This window comes from Cydia amplana, chromosome 5, assembly GCF_948474715.1.
Source record: "Cydia amplana chromosome 5, ilCydAmpl1.1, whole genome shotgun sequence".
In the NCBI taxonomy this organism is placed as follows: Eukaryota; Metazoa; Arthropoda; class Insecta; order Lepidoptera; family Tortricidae; genus Cydia; species Cydia amplana.
Window position 1 is genome coordinate 3,701,412 of NC_086073.1, and position 25,132 is coordinate 3,726,543.

General features: G+C 36.8%; 1 protein-coding gene across 4 annotated transcripts in view; it reads left to right on the forward strand.

Annotated features, from left to right (window-relative positions):
* The window catches only part of LOC134647776 (protein spire), a 257,656-nt gene that overhangs the window by 184,020 nt on the left and 48,504 nt on the right, over window positions 1-25,132 (forward strand). For 3 of the 4 annotated variants that reach the window (XM_063502076.1, XM_063502077.1, XM_063502079.1), the window contains exons 5-9: window positions 7,960-8,160; window positions 15,658-15,687; window positions 16,091-16,263; window positions 16,548-16,611; window positions 17,329-17,443. In XM_063502076.1, the coding sequence (XP_063358146.1) occupies window positions 7,960-8,160; window positions 15,658-15,687; window positions 16,091-16,263; window positions 16,548-16,611; window positions 17,329-17,443 (583 nt within the window). The remainder of the gene's footprint in view (window positions 1-7,959; window positions 8,161-15,657; window positions 15,688-16,090; window positions 16,264-16,547; window positions 16,612-17,328; window positions 17,444-25,132) is intronic. The other variant, XM_063502078.1, reaches the window with a different exon arrangement.

Below are 25,132 nucleotides of genomic sequence, written 5' to 3' on the forward strand. Positions count from 1 at the left end.
CATACATTGTAGGTAATATCAGTAATATGATTGACAATTGATTGAATTTTAATTATAATTAATATAATTATACTTATAGGACTTATATCTACAGATTATTAGAACTGTTTAATAATGTGCAATTGGTAAGAATATTGTATGTATTACCAGATCATGCATGGCCAGTTTTTATCGTACAGTCTTCTCTTTATACTCTTTATTGCTTTTATTTTTTATTACTAACACTTTATATTTATTGCTATCAAGTTATATAATAAACCATAAAGTATTAGTATTTGAAGTCTTATATAAAATACTATTATGTAGCATGTAGGTATACCTACTGTATTTCTAATTTTCTACTCGTATTGCAACATTGCAAACAAAAACTAGGTACCTGCTCAGAAAAAGGTTTTGTAAACCGTTTATTGAATTTCGACTCTATGAACCACGAAATAAGGTTAAATATGACAGAAACTCCTCATGAATCTTTTGTCTATTCATTTGTAGCTCTTAAGTACCTACGCCGGTTCGTTCCTTCGCTACTCGTCAAGGACGTCTCCGGAGCCACGGGTAAATAAGATCCGTTCCTTCGAATACCCGTTTATCCGTGGGAACGGATCTTAATTACACGTTTCTTAATTAAACGTGCGGAACGGGCCAGAAAACCGTGTACGTGTTATTCGGAAACGGGTATTCGAAACGTGTAAACGAAACACGGACTCGACCGCGAGCCCTAGTTCGCGCGTGATCGGCGAACTTCATTCGGTCCATTCACGAGTGAACACGTGAATGTATCGATTGAATGATTAAGATCTTAATTGGATTCTGTCAACAGGCTGACAGAAACTCAAAGGTTGATTAAGGAGAATTAAATTTAACGTGTCTGTTATTGGTCGGTTAAAGAACTTTGGATAAGTATACGTTTACATATTTGAAAGATTTGTATATGCGTTTCTTAATTAGAATAATTTATAGAAGCCGATTCAGTTGGCAAATTATCCCTTTTATGATATCAGTTAGTCAATAATCTGGCTTTATTAACTATATTATAAGATCATAGGAGCTGGCTAGCCCCTCTGCAAAAACTAGTGCTCGGGCCAATAACTCGGGATTTCATACCTACCTACCAGAAGTGGTCAACTACTAAGTTTATAAAAAGATGTTAACTATGAAACCGCCGAGAAACTTGAATATTATTTAATCCATGAATCTTCCAATCCATCTTCGTCTACTTAAACGGATCGAAACACGTTTAAAAAATTCAATACAAACAGATCATTAGAATTCGAATTTGAAATTGTAAATTTCGGGACGGACATTAAAAAGTGTATTTAAGAATTCTCATAAATTTGGATGAGATAGATACGTAATGTGGGAATATCAGCCGCTCTCCATTTTTATACGACTTTCACTTACGAGATGATCCTTATCCGAATATGTAAGAATAAGATGAGCTAAGGCGAGTACACACACAGCGTTAATAAGTACAACAAAGTCGTTGATATACCTTAATAAGAATTGAAAAACACATTGATAATTACGAATTAATAAATCCAAACATTTATTTTTCAAATCGTTGCTTTTTTTGTATTTTATTAATCCAATAACTTTATATGAATAATCATACAGTGATTCAGAGACGATGAGAACAGCCGCTCTAAATAACTCCACTTTTCCTATCCTATCTACCTTAATCCTGGTTGATAATGCAGCAATCACCTGTAATAGATTTGATGCTGTTGCCAATAATGACAGTGACTACGAATCCTCATTACTGCTTCAGCATAATCTTAAAATTTTCTAGGATCATATGCATATTTCACACTTTGTACCAACTTGGGTGAACGATATTCGGAAGATTGCGGGTCACTTCTGGATGAGATTGGCTCAGGACCGGGATAAGTGGCGTACTCGAAGAGAAGCCTATGCTCAGCAGTGGGCGATAAAAGGCTGATATGATGATGATGAGACCTTAAACACGTAGGCTAGTTTACCTCTAAATGTCTAACGTATACGTATCACCTGTCTCAAACAGATGACAAACCTAAACAAACCGACATCGGTTACTCCAGTGTGGCACAAGAACTCCAGTCACCACACCTCATTAGTGAATCAGTTTAATCATCATGTGGGGTGTTGGGTTCCCGCCCCGACAATGAGCGCGCTGCCTTACATTGCGTCACCGATGTGGGCGCTGGGCGATGGCGATGACATCTGCTTTCACTGCATTACTTGAGATCAGGTGCAAGGGCGAGACGGCGTCCAGACAAAATGTTATGCGTTTGTTCAGTAAGAAGAACGGGGAAACTTATGTGTACTGATCAGCCGAAATATATGAAACTGCCATTCGCGATTTTTGATTAGATCCCAATAAGAAAGTTGTGTCCTACGCAGTTATCTCACAGAGTATGACTAAGGGTTGAGGGGGAAATATTTTGTATAGAGGCTGAAATTCTTTGTGATCCTCGAAAAACGATGCAGCTTTACGTAAGTAGTAAATGACATCAATAGTAAATTGTCACAAAACATGCGATGCCACTAAAATACAAAGATTTTGTGACTGCCAAAGTTTGTAACTACTACTTTGTTCGTTATCAAAATAGCAAAGGCATTCATAAGTGTCCCTGATGCAATGACAGTGTATTCATGTTGAATTGACCCACTTACATGACGTGTTCGATTGTTTTCAAGTTAAGCAGCACGGGCGAATTCCGATGACAATCCCAACAGTTGTGCATTGCCTGTTGTTACATAAGTGATTGTAATACCTCACTTTACTTATGTACATAGGTAATTGGACTGCAGTACTCGTATTTGAGTCGTATTCACCAAACTTTTTCTGTCAGGACAATACTATTTGGGAAAGGGACATAAACTTTTCTAAATTCTTGTAACAATTCCTCTCACTCATTTGCACTTTCCTGTAAATTAAATTCATTTAAACTTATGTAAATGATGTAACACATGCATTTATTTTATAACTTCGTTTAACTGTTTGTGTGGGGAAGCTGCTACGACTTCGAGCAAGCTTATGGCGTTTTGATGCTCTTGCTAAGTGAATCTCAAGCATAAGTGGACATAATGGGATGATACCGTCCGGTCGTTAGTGAGTTAGTAAACTTAGTAAGGTATCATTATCATTACGGCTGTTTTGATTTATTTCACAATTCCTTGTTTAAGGCCTTTGTGAAGTACTTATGTCGGAATAAGAAGGAAAGTATAATGAAACTTTTACGATGTTGTGTGAGTTCTTGCTTGTGCCTTTATCTGAATTCGAAAGTTTTATTAAGATTCTAGAACCGGGGTGAGTGACATTGAAATTTTGTTGTAAAAGAAATATGGGTCTTATTTCTAAGCCCTGAGAATACTAAATATGAGTGTAAGGAGAGTTCAGGGGTGGATCAAATAGATCAAAGCACGCAATAGAATTGAAGGCAAAATAGTAGTGGCATCAGTCTATGTTAAAAACATTCTCAAAGAATTTTTCCGGCACAATTTCCTTCACCGTTTTCTTTACCGAAACGCCTTTTACAAGGGCCCGCGGGCGAAGTGGGTCACCAGGGCGTCTCATCAATAATATAGCAGTTTTAGTTTTTCTCCATCTCGACAGGAACATGAAGTGTGTTTGCGCGTAGCACGCACTAACCATTCATCACAGCTACGGTACAAATAAGAAACTGTAATAAATTAATATGCAAAGACTATTCCTGCTCCGCTTAATGAAAGAGGTGTATCTTTCTGGGAATGTCTGTCGGTTCAGACTTTTCACGTACGGAGGCAACAATTTCACGCAGTGAAATATAAATTACAATTAAGCCTGGTTACGGGCCCCGTCCCAGTAAATTACACATTGATTTGCGACACCTCGCTCTGTAAGATTTCATTCCGATCGGCCGACAAACGCGTCGGCCACGCTCGCTGATAAAATATCCCCTTAACTTTGGTTCAAATAATTCAAAAGCGGCAAGCCATAAGTCACTGTTTATTCTAGATTTATAGATAGCGGGCAGAGGCACGGTAATGACCAGTTGTGGGTGTCGATTGTCGGCGCTTGTCGCTCCACATCCGACTTGCGAAAGTGATCGTGTTGCCCCCGTCTCCCCATTGCCTTGACACGCTGAATCATAAATGCTTTGTTGTTATTTAGTTAGCGTCAATTAGGGCTGGATCGCCTTTGTGAACATTGAACACAATTGTTGCGCAACAGCTAATTAATTTAGAAGAAATAATTTCCGTCTAATAAGTGCCATTTGAACTTTGATCTGTGAACTGCACAATCTTATTAAGAGCCTTGTTTCTTCTGTTGTAAACGCTCCTCGCCTATTCGTGGGATTGAGTAAACTAAAACGACTGGAAAAGCGCTAGAATGAAAACGACACATTGTTAAAACGAACGAACGCAAGAATGGGAACCTTTAAAGGAAATCTCTGGCCTACGAGTATTCACCATTTGTAAATAATTGTTAATAAATGATTGTTAATAAAATAATATAGTTACGAAAGCAACAATTAACACAAATCGTTCAAACCGTGACCAATTTACTTAATGTTTCGAGTTAAGCATTCCATTTATGGTGCGCTGTGACAATTACATGCATCACATTCCAAAACGGGCATTATGAATTTTCAGTTCATGTTCTTAAATGTCATAATACTTATTGTGAAATGGCGATAATATGCCTTAGTTCCGAATGTGTTGCGTCGATTATTGATTACAGCAAATTGGATGTTGGATCTTTGGTGGTTGACAGTTTGGTTGCAGCACCTTGCAGAAGCGTGGGTTAGTTGAGCAGTTGCAACAGGCAACCACTGTTCAGCTTGCTAAATGACGAACGGGAGATCCCCCCTGATCTCTAGCCAGATGACAATCGTTGATAGAAAACGCCAATCGAAACTTAAATAATATGTATACTTATGGAGACCACTAAATAATAAATAGAGTCAAATGTGATATATTTTCAATAATCACAACAGGAATATTTTTTTATATTTTATCGGTCGAGATTCTAATAAACGAAAAATCTCACTTAAAACCTCAGTCGGGCAATAACAAACTTACTAGTACTTTATTACATTCCTCTAATAGACTTTACGTAGCGAACCCCCGCGGTCATATCATATAAAATAAGAGATACCCGGAGAAATCTTTTCCGTACTATTTTCCCAAGGTTAACACTATTACTTTTATCATCTTCCTCTTCGTTTCTATTAATTTGCTTTTCTTATATTCCAACAAGTTTATCTTTGTAATTAAATCTCTTCTGGTAACAGCGATAGACATGTTATAGTTCGGTTGGGAACAAAATATTGGGTTTTATTGCAATCTGAGCCGAATATCGCTTACGTCACAGTGATCTGTTATCCCAACGGACATGCTGACATGCGGTTTGGAAAATTCGCGAAGAAAAACATCGCGCGTCTTAGGTTTTGTGATAATTAAAAACGTTATTCTTTTATTTCAATATTTGTTTTTAATTTTGAAATGAATCATAGGTCTGAGTAGATATGAGCGCCGATAGGCATATAGCCGGCGGCGGCGCGCCGGTCAAAATTGGTCGGCGGCGGCGGCGAATCGGCGGCGTGGCCTTGAAACACCTTCGATTAATGAAAAAAGAATTCAAACCAAAATTTTACCGAAAAAACATGTTTTTGCTGTAAGAAACTTATGAAATAAATGCATTTTTTATTTTCAAGGATAATTTATTGAATAATGGAACGAAAAAAATTGATATCGTATAAACTGTGGATAAGCGGTATCGCGCGGCATCAGAGGCGGTCTTCATCATGGCGAGGCTTTGGCCGGAAGATCTTAGCGAGGCCCTTATCTTTTGTGCTAAGTTAAAAATTACGGATTGACTGTATCAGGGAAACGTCTTGTCGACAGTCCAAAAAAAACGAGCTCCGTCATTAACCAATATTTACCCAACAAAACCGATTTATGTCAAAAAGTGAGGCCCAACGCCGAGCTCCATGTAACACCGAAGACTTGATTTCGACGCCTCCCAATGCGAGGCCAGAGGATGAGCTGCAGGTAAGCATACAGCTAAGAATCGAACGCCAAGTGTAAGCTTGGCTGACGGCTGAACGCCTGGAGCGCTGATTGCGGCGCGCTTCTGTGCAAGGCCGAGCTGCAAGAGCGAGGGTGCAGGCCGATAAAGACTGAAGCCATAGTGTTAAAGATCTGGAGCTTTCCTGCGGGTGCATTCGTGCCGGCCGAGCTGCAATGGAGCTAAGATCGGATAAGGACCAATGCTCAAGCGTTTTAAAACAGGCCGAAAGTTGAGCTCCAAACAGGCCAAAAACTTGCAGGTTCAGATAGCGGATTAATTCCATGCGAACGATGCAAGCCCAAAGATTGAGCTGCGAGAGAGCAAAGCTTGAAATTTCAACAACAACAAGTTTAATTGAGACCCGATTCCGACGCCCTTCCGTGCGAAGCCAACGGCCGGACGTTTGGACGTGGAAACCTGGAAACTCAAAATTAACCCCATTTTATACCTTTTTAAGACACAACCATGCTTGCAATGGTTAAATTCGCGGTAAATGACGGATGGTTAGCTGGCAAAATTAGTTATGCATTGGATCGGTAATCCAAAGATGTGGGTTCGAGTCTCACGTTAGCCAGAGTTGATTACAGTAATTTTTTTCATTGTGATTGACATGTATAGTGTATTTATACAATCTATAAATTGTAATGTGGAACGTTCCACAATAAAAATGGAAGGAAATCGGTATGTTTATTACAAGCATATTGATGTTAAAATTGATATTAAATAATTTCGTTTCCCCAAGACTAGTAGCGCGGTTACTAGACCATTTGCCTTCGATATTTTTGAATTATATATCCTAAAATACCTTTTGAATGCCTATAAACTATTCGAAGTGGCGCCGTTAATGATCTAAACTCTATTAAAAATATATTATCTGATTCTGAAAGTAGTAGTAACTACCAAGGTCACGCCGATGCTACGCCGATAGCGCAGCGTCGGCGGCGGCGGCGCGAAAATTTTGTCGGCGGCGGCGGCGCGCCGGCGCGGCGCTCATATCTAGGTCTGAGAGAGAATGATCGTAAAGGTATTGGGTTAATTTTTACCGGAAACCGACGTTACAAAACTTGCAAGTTGCACCACTAGTCCTTTTGTAGCTTCGGTTACACCTCCCAGGTTTGTGTCACACCACACTTTGACATTTACCCATTTTGGTAAAGCCACAAAGCAAATCCGGCCAAACGAGAAACTGGACTAACTTAAATAATTACCGATTTCTTTACTTGTAGGCAGGTAATAAACTTCTTAGTGTTACGAAATAACACATTATAACATACTTGCTTCGTAACCCATATCGTTTCTTAAATCTAATTACGAACGGCCTCGAAACTCTTTTTAATTCGCTCTCATAATTTATTCAAGCACTCTTTATTGTTATTTTACGATAAGTTTAGCAATTGCCGGGCAATTTGATCGCAATGAACAAAATGCGTGGCGGAATGATATGCAGCGGGCAATATGGTAATCAGACATGCAAATGTATTGACACTCTTATATCCCTTTGATGTTACTTTTGTAATTTGAACTGTAATACAAAGCAGTAAAGTCGGGATTGAAAAGAAAAGATATGATGGTATGCGAGTTTGTTGAAGTTGTTAGAAAATGCAAGTCGGGCGGCTAATGAAAATTGAAAGGATAAGTTATTTGGAGCGGTTCTGTATTAAGCGTAATGCAATCTGTGTCTTTTATTAGTTTGTTAGTTATACATTTCTGTCATCTTCATTGGTCGCCGCAACACTCATCAATAAAGCTACGTCCTAATCCTCCTAACCTCTTACCTAACCCTAAACACTATCCTTACCCTGTATTATTGTTGTCTTCAGCACCCCTTTAGTTATAACAATTCTGTCATCTTCATTGGTCGCCGCAACACTCATCAATAAAGCTATGGCCTAACGTTTAACCTAACCCGATATTATTGTTGTCTTCAGCGTTGCGTATGGCACTGCGGCGGCGGGCACCGCTCGCGCGACACCGCCGCCGCGCACTACCGCGCCGTGTGCCGCGCGCTGGTCGCCGAGGCGCTGGAGCTGGCGTCCTTCCTCGCGAGGGTGCGCGTCGGCGGCGCCAGGGACCTCGGCGCCGCCGAGGAGTCCGTCACGCATCTGGACACGCTGCAGTTCTCTGATTGGGTGAGTTGAGAAAAACCCTTCATATTTAAGTTAGCCTACAAGCCTAAGTGTAAGGCCTGAGTGGACGCTCGAGTTGGGCGTGCAGCGGGGCGGGGCGTGCGGCGTGCATGTTAAACAAATGCAAACGTATAGGAGCGGCCTTAGTGCACGCTGCTCAAATCCCTAGGGAGCACGACGCCACGCTGCACGCCCCGCCGAACGCTCCGCTTCGAGCGTCCACTCAGGCCTTACACTAAGTCGGCTGTCGCCTGTAGAATCCAAAAAAAAAATTGAGAAGCTATATGCAAGGAAAAAATTATGCATTTTACTAAAACTACTGTACCTGTAAAACTTGAAATTTAGGAAAAATAGGGAGTGTTCGGCAATTAAGCATGAGTAAGGTTTTATAAACTTCAGTACACTGGCCGGCTTCAAACTTGGAATTTATAGTAATTTGTTACAATTATCTTGATAGATTTTACATGTTTCTATAAAGATTTACAAGGTTATTCATAAACGTCTGCTAAGTTAATCAGCTGATGATCGTCGTTTGTTCCTCTCTATGGCATAATGACAGATAGGGCCAAACGACGATCATCAACTGATTAAGTTAGCAACCGTTTATGAATAACGCTATAGAAGACAGGCAACGAAAATGGCGACCCGATATAATAACTTTTTTCAGTTGGGCAGTTTAAAATCGAAATGCAAGAGGATTAATTTACAATCATCAAGGCTTAAGTAACTGAAATAAATGTGTTTTAGAAAATGTTCTTCTCTTGTAAGAATTTGAATATACTTGCCTCTCTGTGTTTAAATATTTACTTCAAGTGATGACATCACGTTACGCCCGCTAAATGAGAAAGGCTAATGAAGGGAATACCAGAAGTCGTCAACCGGCATGCGCTGCGTGCCGCTCTAGGGGCCCGATTCGGATTTTGCAATAGACATCTATTAGATATCTTGTAGACATCGCCAAGATATGTTTAAGATCTAACCTGTCAAATTTGACATTTTCGCGATTCTGGAGATACTCTTGAACGATTTCCACAAGATATTACTTAGAGATCTAATTCACATCTAATAGATATATAACACGATCTATCGTAAAAGTGACATTGGTTGCCCGAATTGCGCTGCAAAAGAGAACTAGTTGAAATCTAAACTATAACGTATCTAGAATGGATCTAGTACGTGTCGTCTCTTGTGAATATCTTGAAGTTCGAATACGGCAGTGAGTGTCCCATGCAGTATTAATGGATTTCCTGGAGGTTTCACGTGCCATGCCATGGATTATTTATTTCCTCCTTGCAGTCAGCAAGCAAAATAAATTGTAACCGTGGTTTACCCGTACCAAAGACTCTTTGCCGGTACAGTAAAATGCATGGATTCAAGTTCATTGCAAACATACGAAATTACCTAATAATAATAACTAGTGGCTCTGTGAGCTGTAGACCTCGCGACGCGAGCATACCTGAATAAAATGACTCCGCTATAAAAAAAAAAAACTAAATCGAAAAGCGGTCATCCATTAATTACGTCACAAATTTATAGGTTTTTTGACCCCTCCCCCCTCCTTGTCACACTTGGTCACATTTGGCAAACCCCTCCCCCCTAGTGTGACGTCACATTTTTTCTACGAAATCGCCAAATCGAATTAAGTAAGTACCTAAGTATTATTAATATTTTATGAAAATATTTTTGACGATATAAATATTAGTAATTTTATAACCCAAAACTGCTTAGGAAAGAAAATTAAGGGGACGGTATATGACGTTTTCGATTTAGACCTCACTTTGTGCAATCAATTTGTTCAATGAATGATTAATAACTGCATTAAATTATACGCAAATCTGTTCACGAAGAAGCCGTGTACCGGCTCTTCACGCCATATTTTTTTTTATTTCCTGTAATTCTCTACAAATCGACACTAAAAGTGTCCAAAAATCAAAATATGGAGTTCCGTTTGAGCAAGACGCATTACAGTTTTGTCTTTGACAGTAATTGAGTTGTTGTGGGATTTTGAAGGCTAGATAACTAAACTACCAGATTATTATCTACTTATATTTTTACTCACAAATACAACACAGAAATTCAATCCCAAATGTAAACTTTCGTATAATTTCCATACATTGACGACATCACTCAAAACTCTTCTTCGAGTCAGATGGCCGTTGGCCTTGCATCGAAGCAGACGTGTACATCGTCATAGCTCGTTTTTGACATTAATAAAGACATTTCATCATATACGCATACGAAAATGTATACCAGTAGATAAATTGTATTTCATAAAATAGGGTAAATAAATATAATCACGTCGAGCTCCAGTCAAATTTTAAATGTGAGTTGTTGTTATTTACGGGTCGTAACGGTCGAAAACAGCAGTAAATTATCCTAAAACAATACGATTACAATCGAATTTAAGTAACTTGTTCCTTCAAAACCCGCTTAAAATGAAAAAAGTTTAAAGACTCGTTTTACTGATTGGGATTGATTTTCATTATGCTGGTATCAATTTTGCGTCATTATAAAAATGTATATGACTTCTGTACGTCAATGACTTTTGATGTCAATTAATTGTAATCTTGTATTTATGTTAGAGAATATTATATGTTCATTTAAATATTACTCATCTATTAATACGAAGCGTAATTCGTTTAATACCTAAAGACTTGCAGTGTCTACACCTACTTTGTTGACGTTCGTTCCGTCTATGTATGCGATTACGTAACGTGCTGTTCTGATAATCTTCAAGAATCAAGATAATTAATAACGGCAAGACCAGCATTTAGTACCAGCGAGTTTTGCGGATTTGGAGACCGAGATGAAGCTTACAGGCCAATATCGCTGCGGCCTGGCCTGCTTATTGTTATGTGTATAAATCGAATGTTATATTAATTTACTATAAAAAACAATGTTTTATTTCAATGACATTCTGTGCGTAGAGGTATGTATGTTTCGGTGATTATAAGAATTATGTCCTCACAATAATCGTGCAAAGCAGAGACTGCATTATTTCTTTACGGTATAAGCGGTAAGGAAAAACTCATTGGTATCCTGGCTCGTACCAATGAGTTCTTCGGAACTTATGTACGAAATATCATTTGATATTTACCACTAGCTTTTCGGTGAAGGAGGAAACATCGTGAGGAAACCTGCATACTCGTAGTGCATACATTTGCGAAGAAATTCAAAGCTGTGTGTGAAGTCCCCAATCCGCATTGGGCTAGCGTTGAGATTATTGTCTATACAGGGTGGTCCAAACCGTGACGTCCAAAAATCGTGGGCTATCATAATGTACCCCATATGTATGTTAGCCGATTTTTCGTAGTTTTCAAGTTATGATTTTTTAAGCTTTTAACTTTTCCTATGTAGGTAATATTCTCCGACCGTCCTTAGTCTGGGACCGGTCTGAAAACCAGCGCCGGGCACCTAGGCCCGGCACACGCTGAGACTGGAACCCTTTGCCTAATACAAAGATCTTCTCACTTTTGTTTTGTATATGATAACAACTGTTTTATTTTATTATGTAAGTAATTCTAACTCTATTTTATGTTCATGTATGTGGCAATAAACAATTCTTATTCTTATTCTATTCTTATTCTTATTCCTATGAAATTCCGGGGTTCCCATACAGAGTGGCTGAAAAATAACTGCATTCCGTTGCCAGGGAGGTGTTGGGATTATACTGAGCAACTTTTATTATGGGACCAACCCCGAAATCGCGAAAAAAAAATTGGCTTTTTATACATTTTGGCTAGTCCATTTTCTATGGAAGGGTAATTTTTTTTCGCGGTTTCGGGGTTGGCCCCATTGTAAAAGTTGCTCAGTATAATCCCAAAACCTCCCTGGCAACGGAAATGCAGTTATTTTTTAGCCACTCTGTATGGGAACCCCGGAATTTCATATGAAAAGTTAAAAGTAAAAAAAAAATCATAACTCGATAACTACGAAAAATCGGCTAACATACATGGGGTATATTCTGATAGCCCACGACGTGAGGAATCTAAAAAAAAATTTTTGGACGTCAAGGTTTGGACCACCCTGTATATAGGCTGAATTATTATTATTATTTATAGGCGGTACGGTACCGTTATTATTTATCAATACCGCTTCGTTTTGAAGGTACTATACCTGTTGAAATATAAAGTACGGTACCGGTATAAAATTGCAGCAGGTACAACAATTTTTTATAGGTGTACAGTCAGCTGCAGAGAAAAGGTACCACCCCTGCATACAATCTTCTATGCAGGGGTGACCTGCAGCTGACTGTACCTAAACCATCACTGACCGAGCGTAGGCGAAGGTCTCCGTTTCAGCTTGGGCAAAAATACTTTCGTTTGTTCGAATGTTCTCCTTTGCATATCACATTTCTCAAATATCTCGAGAAAATTTGTAAGCAGGTTCGGTAGTTGGATATAATTACTCGGTTTCTTTTTTTTTTATAAGTTCTAATAGGCAGAGATTGTCATAAAGGACTTAAGCGACAGTAGGGTCTGTGGTACTTAAGACCATTGTGATTATTCGTAGTGTCCGACCGAAGATTCGGTTTCGGTTTCGGTTTCGGCCATAAAATCATGTTTCGGCCGTAGTTTCGGTTTCGGCCAAAAAACGGCCGAATCTTTCGGCCTGGCCGAAACATACGAAATAGTACTTCGTATTATGAAACTAAACTATGTGACAAAGACCAAAAGTTGGCGAGCAAGTAGGACAACAATATTTATATATACAGAAATTTGTGTTTCGGTCGGACACTAATTATTAGGTACTTACTGATTACGCTGCGCCGCGTGGAACGTGAGGTGCGTTGGGGTAAGTACATACAAATCATTCAAGAAAAAAATCCCTTTTAAGATCACTCGTGTGTCTGCCCCTAATAGACTAATTCAATTGAAATTTGGTACACATTTTTCACATATGACAAAGAGTCGGTGATCCAAAGATGGACTAGTAACGTAAATAAATAAACTTTTAACTTTGCGGCCATTTTTTTGTATCGTGTGATATATCAGATATTAAATTGTAAGATATTTACTAATAATAAGCATTGGTCACGTAAATTATTTTTAGTCTTTTTTTGCAAGTATGAATGATATAGAACATTATTTCAATTATTTTTAAAATTAAGCCTATCCAAAGGCGACTTGGAAGATGTGTCATGGGGATCTATATTCGTTGGGTGAAAAACAAGTTTTTTTGTCTAATTATCGTTTAAAACACAATCGATCGGCAATAACGCGGGCACATAAAACAAAAAACTTCTTTTTTCACTCATAAAACTCCTTAAACCTAATAAGAGCTAAACAAAAACAAGTGCGAGTCGGACTCGCATTCTAAGGGTTCCGTATATTAAGTCCGTCTCACGCTTGACTGCACATTTCTTATAGATTTTCCTGACATATATAGGTAAAGAACTACTTTGTGTATTTTTTTCAAAATTTTAGATCCAGTTGTTTCGGAGAAAGTGGGCGGAGAATGATCATTTTTTGCCTATTTTCATGAATAACTGCTGAACTATTAATCCTAAAATTATAAAAAAAGTTATGTTTGAGATTCTTACAATGAGCTCTTTTATTTGATATGTAACACTATATAGTTTAAAAAACATATTTTTTAATTTTTTCATTTACCCCCCCCAAAAATGGCTACCGTATTTCAAATTCTCTAAAATACATTTTATTTACGTTACACGTCCATCTTTGGGTCACAAATTTACATTTGTGTGCCAAATTTGCATATGTGTGCCAAATTTCAACTGAATTGGTCCAGTAGTTTCGGAGAAAATAGACTGTGACAGACGGATGGACAGACAGACAGACGCACGAAGAATTATATGTATATGCACTTATCCCAACGCACCTCTCGTTCTACGCTGCGCGGGGTTCATTGCCGCTCCTACCGCCGTAAGTGTAAGTACAACTACATCATCAAGGCTACGATCGAAGATAATCAGTTCAGCACTGAAATAATAGCGGTGGAATGCCAGTATAATATTTAATAATTTATTTTAATTTTATAAATTTAATAGCAAAATAAATAGCGAATATAGGATACTCGTACAAGTAAATCTGTAAAGATCTTAGGGGTACATCAGCCGACATATATTATTAAATTTTATTTTGTCGGCCTTAATTAAATTTCCACCCTGCCGAAACTTTATTTATTTAAATTTTTAATTGAATTGATTTTTCGCCTTATGAATAACCGTATAGAGTAGTAAATAACATTTTACATCTGACTTAATGACATCTGGGTTTATTCGGTTTAACTTTACAAAACGCGTATCTCGACAAAGCCATAATATGCAGAAAATAGTTAACAATCAAATGAATTAAATTAGAATTTAAATACGTCACGTGTGACATGAACAGACAAGGAGAGCAAGATTTAATGTATTGTTTCTCTTTCTTCTTTCAATGGAACGTTTTTACAGTTTCTGTTCCTCAAAAGAGGTCAGTGGTTAACACTAAACTCAAAACGCAATCTTAAAAAAACTTGATGGGTCAATGACCTGTCCCAGTAAAGTGAGGTAGTGTGCGTGAAGTGCGCTTGTGTGTGAAATGGGGTAAATTGACAGAATCTGAAAATTTACCCACCTCTACCGTCACCTTAAACGAATAAAAACGATTATCGTTTTAAAAACTTGTTATTTAAATGTACAGCGAATAAAATAATTTAAACAAATTTTCGGTTACTGATGAAGTTAAAGTGACGTCACAAAGTTTGTGTCTCCCCCCCCCCCCCCATGTCACAATATGTCACATTTTCTTGACCCCCTCCCTTCCCCTAAACGTGTGATGTAATTAATGGATGACCCCAAAACAAATATTATCGAACCTGCCTGCTCACAAAATTTCACGAGAATCGGTTCAGAATTGCCACCTGTAGAGGAGAACATCCTGACAAACGAAAGCATTTTTTATCTAAGCTGAAACGGAGACCTTCGCTAACGCTCGGTCAATAAGTAGGTAACCAATATCAATAATTTTGACTGCCATTTGATCTCGGGATCAGTTATTAACATTACTTATAGATGTTTTCTTCTAACGAGAAATGAGATCTAAAATATTTGAGAATATGAAAATGAAAATGAAAAATGAAAAAAGTTTATTGTATAAATTTAGACATACAGTAAATCACGTCCCTGTGTCCTGATCTAGGAAACCCTGTGTTACAGGACCCAGTTTCGTTACTTATACTAGTTTCTTAATCTATATATTGGTAGGTACAAATTGTACAGAGAGTTACACTGTGTGTGTGTGTGTGTGTGTGTGTGTGTGTGTGTGTGTGTGTGTGTGTGTGTGTGTGTGTGTTAGTGTGTAAAAATGCATACTATAATATTTATGATAAGGGAGTATTATTTCAATGTTATTATTATAAAATAACATTCTTCCTTCTTTTGTTTATGTACTTAGGTCGAAAAAACGCGAAAGCAATGAGAATAATGACAGGACGTACTTAAATATGTTTGTTTTTGCTTTATTATCTGGGAATAACATGTCAACTTTCCGATTGTAGTCAAACCGAAGGATTTGGAGAGCCCTTCAAGTATGTAGACAATAATAACCAAACTCATGCGATGTTCAATACTTATTGTTTAAATTTATAGCTTTGAACCCCCTCACTTAGGGTTACATATTATAGATTATACATATTATTTCATTACGGAATGAAAAATAATGCATGCTATAAGATGTCATTTTTCTTTATAGATGAATAAAGTTGTTCGTCATACAGCTTAAATACCTAATCAAAAGGGCAAACACTGTAATTGGCACATCCTTATACAAAAATAATGATATCTGTAATACGCACTTTCAGAGTTAATTTTGGACGACCAGCTTTAATTTTGTTCCATATCGGTGTGTTTATTTCCTATTTTTCATGTTCTTGCCGCTTTTCTCTTAGCAAAGCGTCGTATCGAAAACTGAATACTATTGTTATTTTCCAGGCGCGGTTTTGGATGCAAGTTATCGGCGAGTTGAGAATGGGTGTTAAGTTAAAGAAAGTCAGCTACTCACGGACCCCCATCGAGTACGAGTTGACCCCGTACGAGATCCTCATGGACGACATCAGATCTAGGAGATATACTTTAAGAAAGGTTGACGGCGCGATACCACCGAGGTAAGATTGACTGATATTTCTAATACAAAACCATATTGCTTTCGAATGTTTGGGCTAAAATGTGTCTCTTTCACAAAATCTTCTGTAATCTAAGCTGACAAATGTATTAGTCAAATATTAATAACATTGTTGAGCATGCGTTAAGCTTATAATATAATACAGTACTGTATTGTACTTTAACTTTAGTATGTATTCGATTCGATTTAATTCTCTATGGACTGTATAGGTACTAACATAACTACAGTTATGTGACTATAAATGATTGTTTCTTTTTTCTTTTACAGTGTAAAGAAAGACGCACACGCAATGATTCTCGAATTTATTAGAAGTAGGCCTCCACTAAGAAAGGTAAGATATGAATATTGAGTTATGCTTATACTTTTTCCGACAAATTTCCTAATCCTAATGCAAATAACAGCCTCGCATGCCTATTTTCATGATATTTTACAACTACCAACCAACGCTACGAAATCTGACTGGAGATAAATAATTCAGAACTCAATTTTTCTATACATACTACTTGCTCACTGTAGGTTCTCCAGTACTTCATGCCTAATCGAATCATTATATTTTTAATTTAACTAATTCTAGGATAGATTCAAACATTTCAAACGCCTTACCCCTAACAAGTGTAACTGTAAACTAGGAGAAGGCAATACTCGTCAGCTTAATAGTATTCTGTAGCTTGCTCGAGCAAAATGGGAGTTCCATCCATAATTCTTTGGATTAAGTTATCGATAACTTAATCCAAAGAATTATGGATGGAACTCCCATTTTTGATGATTTGACTTTTCAATCCAATTGAAAATAAGACATTATTGGGATAGCTTTAGTTTCTTCATGATCTCGTTCACCGAACAGCCACTAATATCTAAATTACATTATATTTCGTATATATAAGTCCATAAGATGTCAACAAACGTGAACATCTGTAACTAAGTATACCCTTTTCAAGCGAATAAATGATTTATGATTTAAGTTTAAGTAGTTACTAAGTACATAGATCTGGTAAGAGCTCTGATTTTAACCCGTAGTAGTCACTAACTGCGAAATGTCTGTGCACAGGCATCAGAACGTAAACTACCCCCCGCACGGCGAGAAGCGACCCCTCGAGAGAAGCTGCTGGCCTCCATCCAGGTCGGGAGGCAGCTCAGGCCCACGCCCTACTCCAGGAGATTATGTGAGTACCTACATAATAAGTTAATTTGAGGTTATAGTTAAAAGTTTTTAGCCTCCTAAGACCGTGCGTACAATTTTTTGTACATATTCCAAAAAAGTATTTTGAACTTTCATTGAGTAACTAAGGGTTCCAAATTAAAAAACAAAGCAATTGCTTCTGGGTCTCAGGAGGTTGCTGAAAAATAAGGTAAGATGTAACTAAGCCGCTAACTTTGTAGGCACTCCACTGGCTCTCTATAGGTATGGATGAATTCGTGAACGATATTTAAGCTAAATATTTTAATTTAAAGATACTTTTTGGTAAATCTTGGAGTTGACTGTTCAACATGCTATCGGTAGGTACGAAAAAAGTACATTAATTTCAAAATGCTACTGCGATATTCCTATTTCCACCGTAAATACCTATATCCTTTACACCTGTAATAATAATAAACCCTATCTCTACTGAAAATATAACGTACCTAACCCTGAGCTTTATTAAATATTTTTAAGGTCGTATTTTGATAACCCTCATCAGTAAGTACACCTACGCTGAATACGAAATAACGAACACGTTTTATCATTACCGACATGAAACAAAAATATTAGCATGTTTTCATTTTCTTCTAACAATTTCTTGCCTTTGAGCCTATGTTGATATTGTAAATACCTAATATAATCTTAGAAGGATAAACGAAAGTTACGTTCACCTTCAAAGTTCTACGAAAATTGTGCGTGCCTGGTTTATGATCAGGGTTATAACTTTATAACCGCGAGTCTCGAAGTTCGCAAATAGCGGGCATTTTTTTCTGTCACTCTAATTACGCCTTCATTGGAGTAAAAGAGGAAGATCGCCGCAATTTGCGAATTTCGGTTTTCGCGGTAGCCCCTCAGAGAGTAAAAGATCTTTGTGCCGTTTATTTTAACAAAATGTAACCAGTTTATTTAGCAGTAGTCAATAGGGACTGAACGTCATGTCATGCTCATGATGGATGATATGCTATTAAAATCGCACGTATCGACAATACTTATACATATGAAATTGTTTAAAAAATATAGAATTTTAACCAAAGTAAGTTTAACAGACATGTATGAATAGATCCATTAAAATTAATTTAGATCAGAGTTTCCCAAACTTTCCTCTATACTTTCCTGTGTAGGTAGGTACCTACATTGTTTTTTTTTATTCCAGACCATCGCTCCAGAACAAGCTTCATCACCTAGCCATCCCAATATCCTATCCTTACGACCCTGAAAATTATTTGTCGACAAAAATATGGAACCTTATTTGGATTAGATATATTTCAAGAATGTTGCGCTTGCTTTTTAAAATATAATTATATTATGTGACTTTAATAAATTATTTTGTGCTCATATTGCAACACGTATTTGATTTAAATAATTTATAGCATTTAATAATACTCAGAATTCGCATAACAGCACAGAAAAAAAACTAACGTTGTTACCGAGCGAAAAAGCGCCTGCAACAAAAATAATAGCAAAGTTGTAGAGAGAAACGTTACGTGTGCAGTAGGCGTATGCTCGAGCTAATGGCCGCATGATAATAAGGTCGATGTTGTTTGACTTTGAGCCTTCTTTGTTGCAGCATAGAGCGGTATTTTACATATGCTAGAATCGAACTTTAACTTTTAAAGTACCTATCCTGTGTAACAAAGCTATTTCTAGTAGGGGTGAGAGGTCAATCCGATAATGAATATTGTTTTATTAATTAAAAGAATATAATCCTGGGATTTTTCGGGTAGCTAGTTCATGATTGAACTGAACAGGCATATATATGGCTTTACTGTAACTACGACCAAATTTTTAAGAAATACTGATACTGATAACGTCTTTGAACGTGAATGGAATTACCTACAGATTGTCTTAGAAGCGTGTTAGTTATCAGATGTTAGATAGCCTGGTTATTACATCACAGTAGAGTAGCTGAATAGATAATTTATCTAAAATGAATATATATAAAAAAAAAACACCAATAGTGTGCGAACAAAACTTTATTCAAAGTAGTACATAATAAATTGGATCAGCGGTTCTCAAATGTTTTTTTAACGAAATATGCACAGAAATAAATTATGAGAATTACATATATTTTTTAAAATAATAAAGTTATTTTTTTTACAAAGTCAGTTCATTTGTTAGTAATAAATATAATACATTAAATAAATAAATAAATTAGGTACCTACTTTTAAATCTAAAACAAGGGCCTGTTACAGGCCTATCGCGAACTTAAAACCCAGCAACGAATATGATGCACGTACGTAGGGTTTGCACGATGGATCCGAAATGTATGGGAATATCCGCGGATCCGGATCCAAATCCGGATAATTTCATACATTTCGGATCCGGATTGCAAACCCTACACGTACGTAATAATAAGATATGCGTTCGTCGTTCACAAGTAGCCAAGCCAGTGCTTTAAAAAAATACTTAAGTATGTAATAAGATATTGAGAAGCAGCATCACACAAGTCCCATGAAATACATGACAGCATTGTGCGCGATGACGAAACTAGATCGCGTCTGATATCACCGCGCTGGCGCAATCTTTGGAGATTCCGCAGCCAGATGAAAATACTTATACCTACTTTATGCTATGCTGATGACACCTGGAGCTAAACAAAATGAAAAGCTGATGCGACATATCGCTATCGCTTTATACAGTGTGGAAAAATAAGTCGGGCCCTGGAGGGAAACTACCATAAATCCTTAAGCTGGCTCATTTTACTTAAAGGAGACATTCCTTTATTTTTTAAAAGAAACAAAACTGCATTCAAAGATTTTCTAAAACTCGCTTGCCTCGCCCGGGACTCGAACCAACTAAAATTAAAAAAAAAAAACAAATACTCCCTATTTTATTATACTAATCGATAGTATTATTATTCAGGATAAAATTTCTCGAACAAACATTTGGTCTTAAAAATAAAAATGATTGTTAAATCTAACATTAACTTTATTTTACTATCAATAATTATTTAACTGATTAATTGTTCGAAATGAGCCCCCTCGTTCCGGCTACACAAAATTAGTCGCCGTTGAAATTCATTTCTTGTAGCCTTCAGCAAAGTGTTGTGGTGTATGCCCCTAATAACATTTTCTACCGCAACCCTTAGCTCGCGAACGGTTTCATAGCAAGTTTCATAAATAACATTTTTTACATGATCCCATAAAAAGAAGTCCATGGGCGTAAGGTCTGGACTTCTTGCAGGCCATCTAATCGTCCCGTTTGTACTTAGCGATAAATTAGCAAGCGTGTACTTCATACGAAGTCTTTGAATGTTGGAGAGATAAGAGAACTGTTACGTATGATACGTATCTTTTACTTGTTGAAAGTGAACAGTAAGTACTAGATGTTCACTTTCCAGAGTAAGACGAAATGTTTGTTAGAGAAATTTTATCCTGAATAATAATACTATTGAATATCGATTAGTATAATAAAATAGGGAGTGTTTGTTTTTTTTAATTTTAGTTGGTTCGAGTCCGGGGCGAGGCAAGCGAGTTTTAGAAAATCTTTGAATGCAGTTTTGTTTCTTTTTAAAATTAAAGGAATGTCTCCTTTGAGTAAAATGAGCCAGCTTAAGGATTTAAGGTAGTTTCCCTCCAGGGCCCGACTTATCTTTCCACACTGTATATTGCTTTTACATATAAAAGCAATTTTTTTTTCACCTCAGCAGCTCGAACAAGGGTACTTTGATTTTTAAAAACAGTGAGCAAAATGCGATTTTGCTCACTGAGTGAGACAAAATGACATTCAAGTGACCTTTATAGTCAAATGTCATTTCAACATGCAGGGTCTAATAAAAGTTCGAAATACTTGGGTTCTATTATCTCTGTCCCTTTCACACTGTTAGCAAAAAGAAACAGACAAAAAAAAGTTAAAACGACATTCAACGGTATATTCACGGTTTATAATAGACCCCCGAAAAACTTCAGACCACATCGTTCCAAACCACGTACGAGTATGAATTCTTAATAATTAATTAATAACTATAAAGTTTAAGATTTGATAAAAACTGATAAAATACTATATTTTAGGTATTTTATTGTACAATTAAAATAATGAACTCAAAAAATACACAGATCATCACGCAAAATTAATTATTTTACTTTTAAGAATTTCTACCATAGTTGACCAATAGTACGTATCCGCAAATCGGACCGTATCTTACAAAGATTTTTTTTACAAAAAAAAGTTGTCGATTGAAGTGTCAGTTAATGTTTGTTATTTCTATATTATTTTACGGGAATTTATTATTACGTTTTGTTTTTGTGTTCCATTGCGGTAATTAAACTTAATTGTTTGTATTTCTTAAGACAACATGAGTGCAGGTATTAAGTGATGAAGAAGGATTACATTTTTCAAGTTGTCTAATAGGTATGTTCTCACTGCTCAGGTGAAAAATGTTGTGTACTACACGAGATCAAAGTTATTTACATCTCGTGCGCTTTTGAGTCCCTTACTACGCTCAAGATTCTAAATTAGATTCACTCGCTACGCTCGTGAATCTATTATACAATCTTTCGCTTGCACGGGACTCAAAATAAGCACTCGAAGAAATATCAAACTTTGATCACTTGTTGTACAAATAACTATTCTAAAGTTTATCCTGAACGAGAAGGTTTATCTTGTCTTTATCGCGCTATAAAATATCATAGGCCTTGTTTTTATAAGCAGTAGTGCGAAACTGGGTAACCGATGTCAAACCAAACTAATGTAGGCCATATTAACTCACATTTATAGACGGGTCTAACGCGTAATTTATTCAATTACCTTTATATACCGACGTTTCGACACAGGTTTCACTGGTCATGGTCGCGGCCATAGTCCGACACGCAACACTCACAATATCCACGCACACGCGCGCTATTGACAATAATTAACATTATGTGTAGTGGGTGGTTTGAAAATGTGATGTCTACCCCAAACTTTTTCATACACTTTTCGTCGGGTAGTTGCACAAATCTCTGTTTTGACATTTTGTTGGGACATCAGTTGGCCGCGACCATGACCAGTGAAACCTGTGTCGAAACGTCGGTATATAAAGGTAATTGAATCAATTTCGCGTTAGACCCGTCTATAAATGTGAGTTAATATGTGTTCAAAACGCGAAGGTTTTAAATATTATAATGTAGGTCAGTAATCCAGACGAGATTGGACGCCAGGCCGTCTGGTTCCACAGATTATATAATAGTTCTTTCCAATGCGGTAACAGGGGATGACGTCACAGGCACTAGTATGACGGGTTATGATAACGAGAGTATTTGTATTTACATAAACATGATATCTTTGTGGAAATATTTGCTGACTCGGTGTCAGCAAATGTATTGGTATTAAGGAAGGGTAAGTTGCAGAATTTATTATTCCGTAACAAAGCTGAGAGAGATGTTTTCGTTTACAAATTTTACAATACCTAATATGATTGTTCGACTGTTCGTGTACATTTTAAGAAACGGTTGCATAATATCAGAATAATACAATGAATCTACCCTACGCTTAACAGCCGTGACAGACGTGAATTTGGAATTTAAGCCGCTAGATTACGGTAAATAATTGAATGGCATTTTCAAATGCTCACGTAGCTGTTTTTGGACTTTTTTATGTTGGTATAATGAATTTAACGTGTAACTGTGTCAAGTATGAACTCCAGAGAATTATATGAAAATATGCAAAAAACATCACGTTCTCTTACAGCGTTTCTCAACATCACAGCTTTAGTAAAAAAAACGTTAGTAACTAGATTTGTCTGCTTCGATCCTAAACAAAGTTTTTAAATTATAAAAATAATGAAGGCTGATTGGGTCAATAATACATAACTAATGAAGGACAGATCTCCTCTCAAACTCCAGAAGAAACTTCCTAATTTCACAGTAACTTCAAAGGGTCAGGTAATTCCCGGGAACCACGCATAGTATAATGTATAATTCCATCATATTAGTGCCCATTTCGGATATAACCGTCAATATGAAGTATTTGTAAGTACCTAGGCTATAACTGCGAAAATCGACGTTCGCACATTGCGGGCATTTTTCTCTGTCATTGTAATTACGCCTTCATTGGAGTAAAATAGAAAGATCCCCGCAATTTGCGAATTTCGGTTTTCGCGGTAGCCTCTCTGAATACACTTTACTTGAAATAGTTAAAATCAGATAAGATAAGATAATAAGTTTTTTTTGTCACAGCTCAATAATTATTTAATCTATAAGTATCCGAGTTATCGTAAAAAACATAGTTCTGAAAGTACATGTACGGACCACAATGCGGCGAGCGGCAAAACGAGCAAGTTACCCAACTCGATTCTAATAGACTGCGGTTCGACAACTTTTTGTATTCTTCAGATTTGTGTTTTTTTATGATGCAATAACGGAATGACTCACTATTAAATGTCCGTCTTCTTTCACTTATTGGACTGTTTTTTCTGGACGATAATATTTATTAAACTACTTTGGCATTCATTTAGCAATCAGTTTAATGATATCTCATTAATCTGATATTAAGACACTATGAAGTAGATGCCATTTTTAGAACGGTTGTTGAAATTAATTACTACACGCATTCGAAGTGCAGTAAGAAACATTAGTTACCTACCTACCTAATGCGGACCTAAATCCTTTTTCTAAACATTACGTAGCAAACGTTTTTATAATTAACATATATTTTATTTATTGTAATTTCAGAACTATTATTGTAACCTTAATTGTTGAATCAGTAAACGAGAACTTTTTTATTCTATAGCCAAAATAATTTATAATTATAACAAACAGGCATACAACTGATACAACAAACAAGCATTCATGAAAAACAGCGCACAATGATAATAACAATACATATACCTATCATTAAATTGTACAACGGGACTTAAACGCGTGTTTAAGTTTTACATTTTATTTAAGAATTACCTCCGACGTTTTCTCCGAGACCACGGGGACAACGCCGTCCTCGAAACATGTACTTAATACAATTTAATAATGTGTAAAAATCGTGAAAGTTTAAATAGGTGTTTAACAATATACATATCATAAGTAAGAGAAATTAATACTTAAAAATTTCAATAGTTTGAGAACCGCTGCCAAACGCTAGCCACAACCGCGTACTTGCCATACCGCAGTCCGTACTTGTCATTCGCGCGGTACGCCCGCGCTATTCTTATATGTATAGTAAAACCACTATAAAAATAATTAATAGGTATTAAAAAATATAGTTTGTAAAATAAAAAAGGAAGTGGCCCTTAACTGGATTGTGACAAGAGCGTGTATCACTGCAGGGCTTCCAACCCTTAATGGAGGTCGCACTAATAGGATTTGTCCTATCAATGTCCGGCGCAGTACGGAGGAAATCCGTGCCATAGGAAGTGCTTTTTTTTTTAAAGGTTACACTAGGTTTTGCGTTCAGCCAGTGACTACTGAAAGAAACGGCCAGTGCTTAGTTTTTTTTAAATTTACGTGTTCCTAAATTAACGGGCAGTGTTAAAAGTGAACTTGTTGTAACTTTTACTGGGTTTTTATCCTAAAATGGGAGTCTGTTTGACTAACACTTTGGCCATGGAAATAAGTCGTAAGTATACTTTTTTTTACAGAGATGTCTAGGACTCTTTTTGCATGTGTTATGGAAGCACTTAAAGGACAACTCTGTAGTTTTAAGATTACGATATAGTCATAAACGTGGGTACTGCCCTAGTAGCACGGTCGCATTTTTATT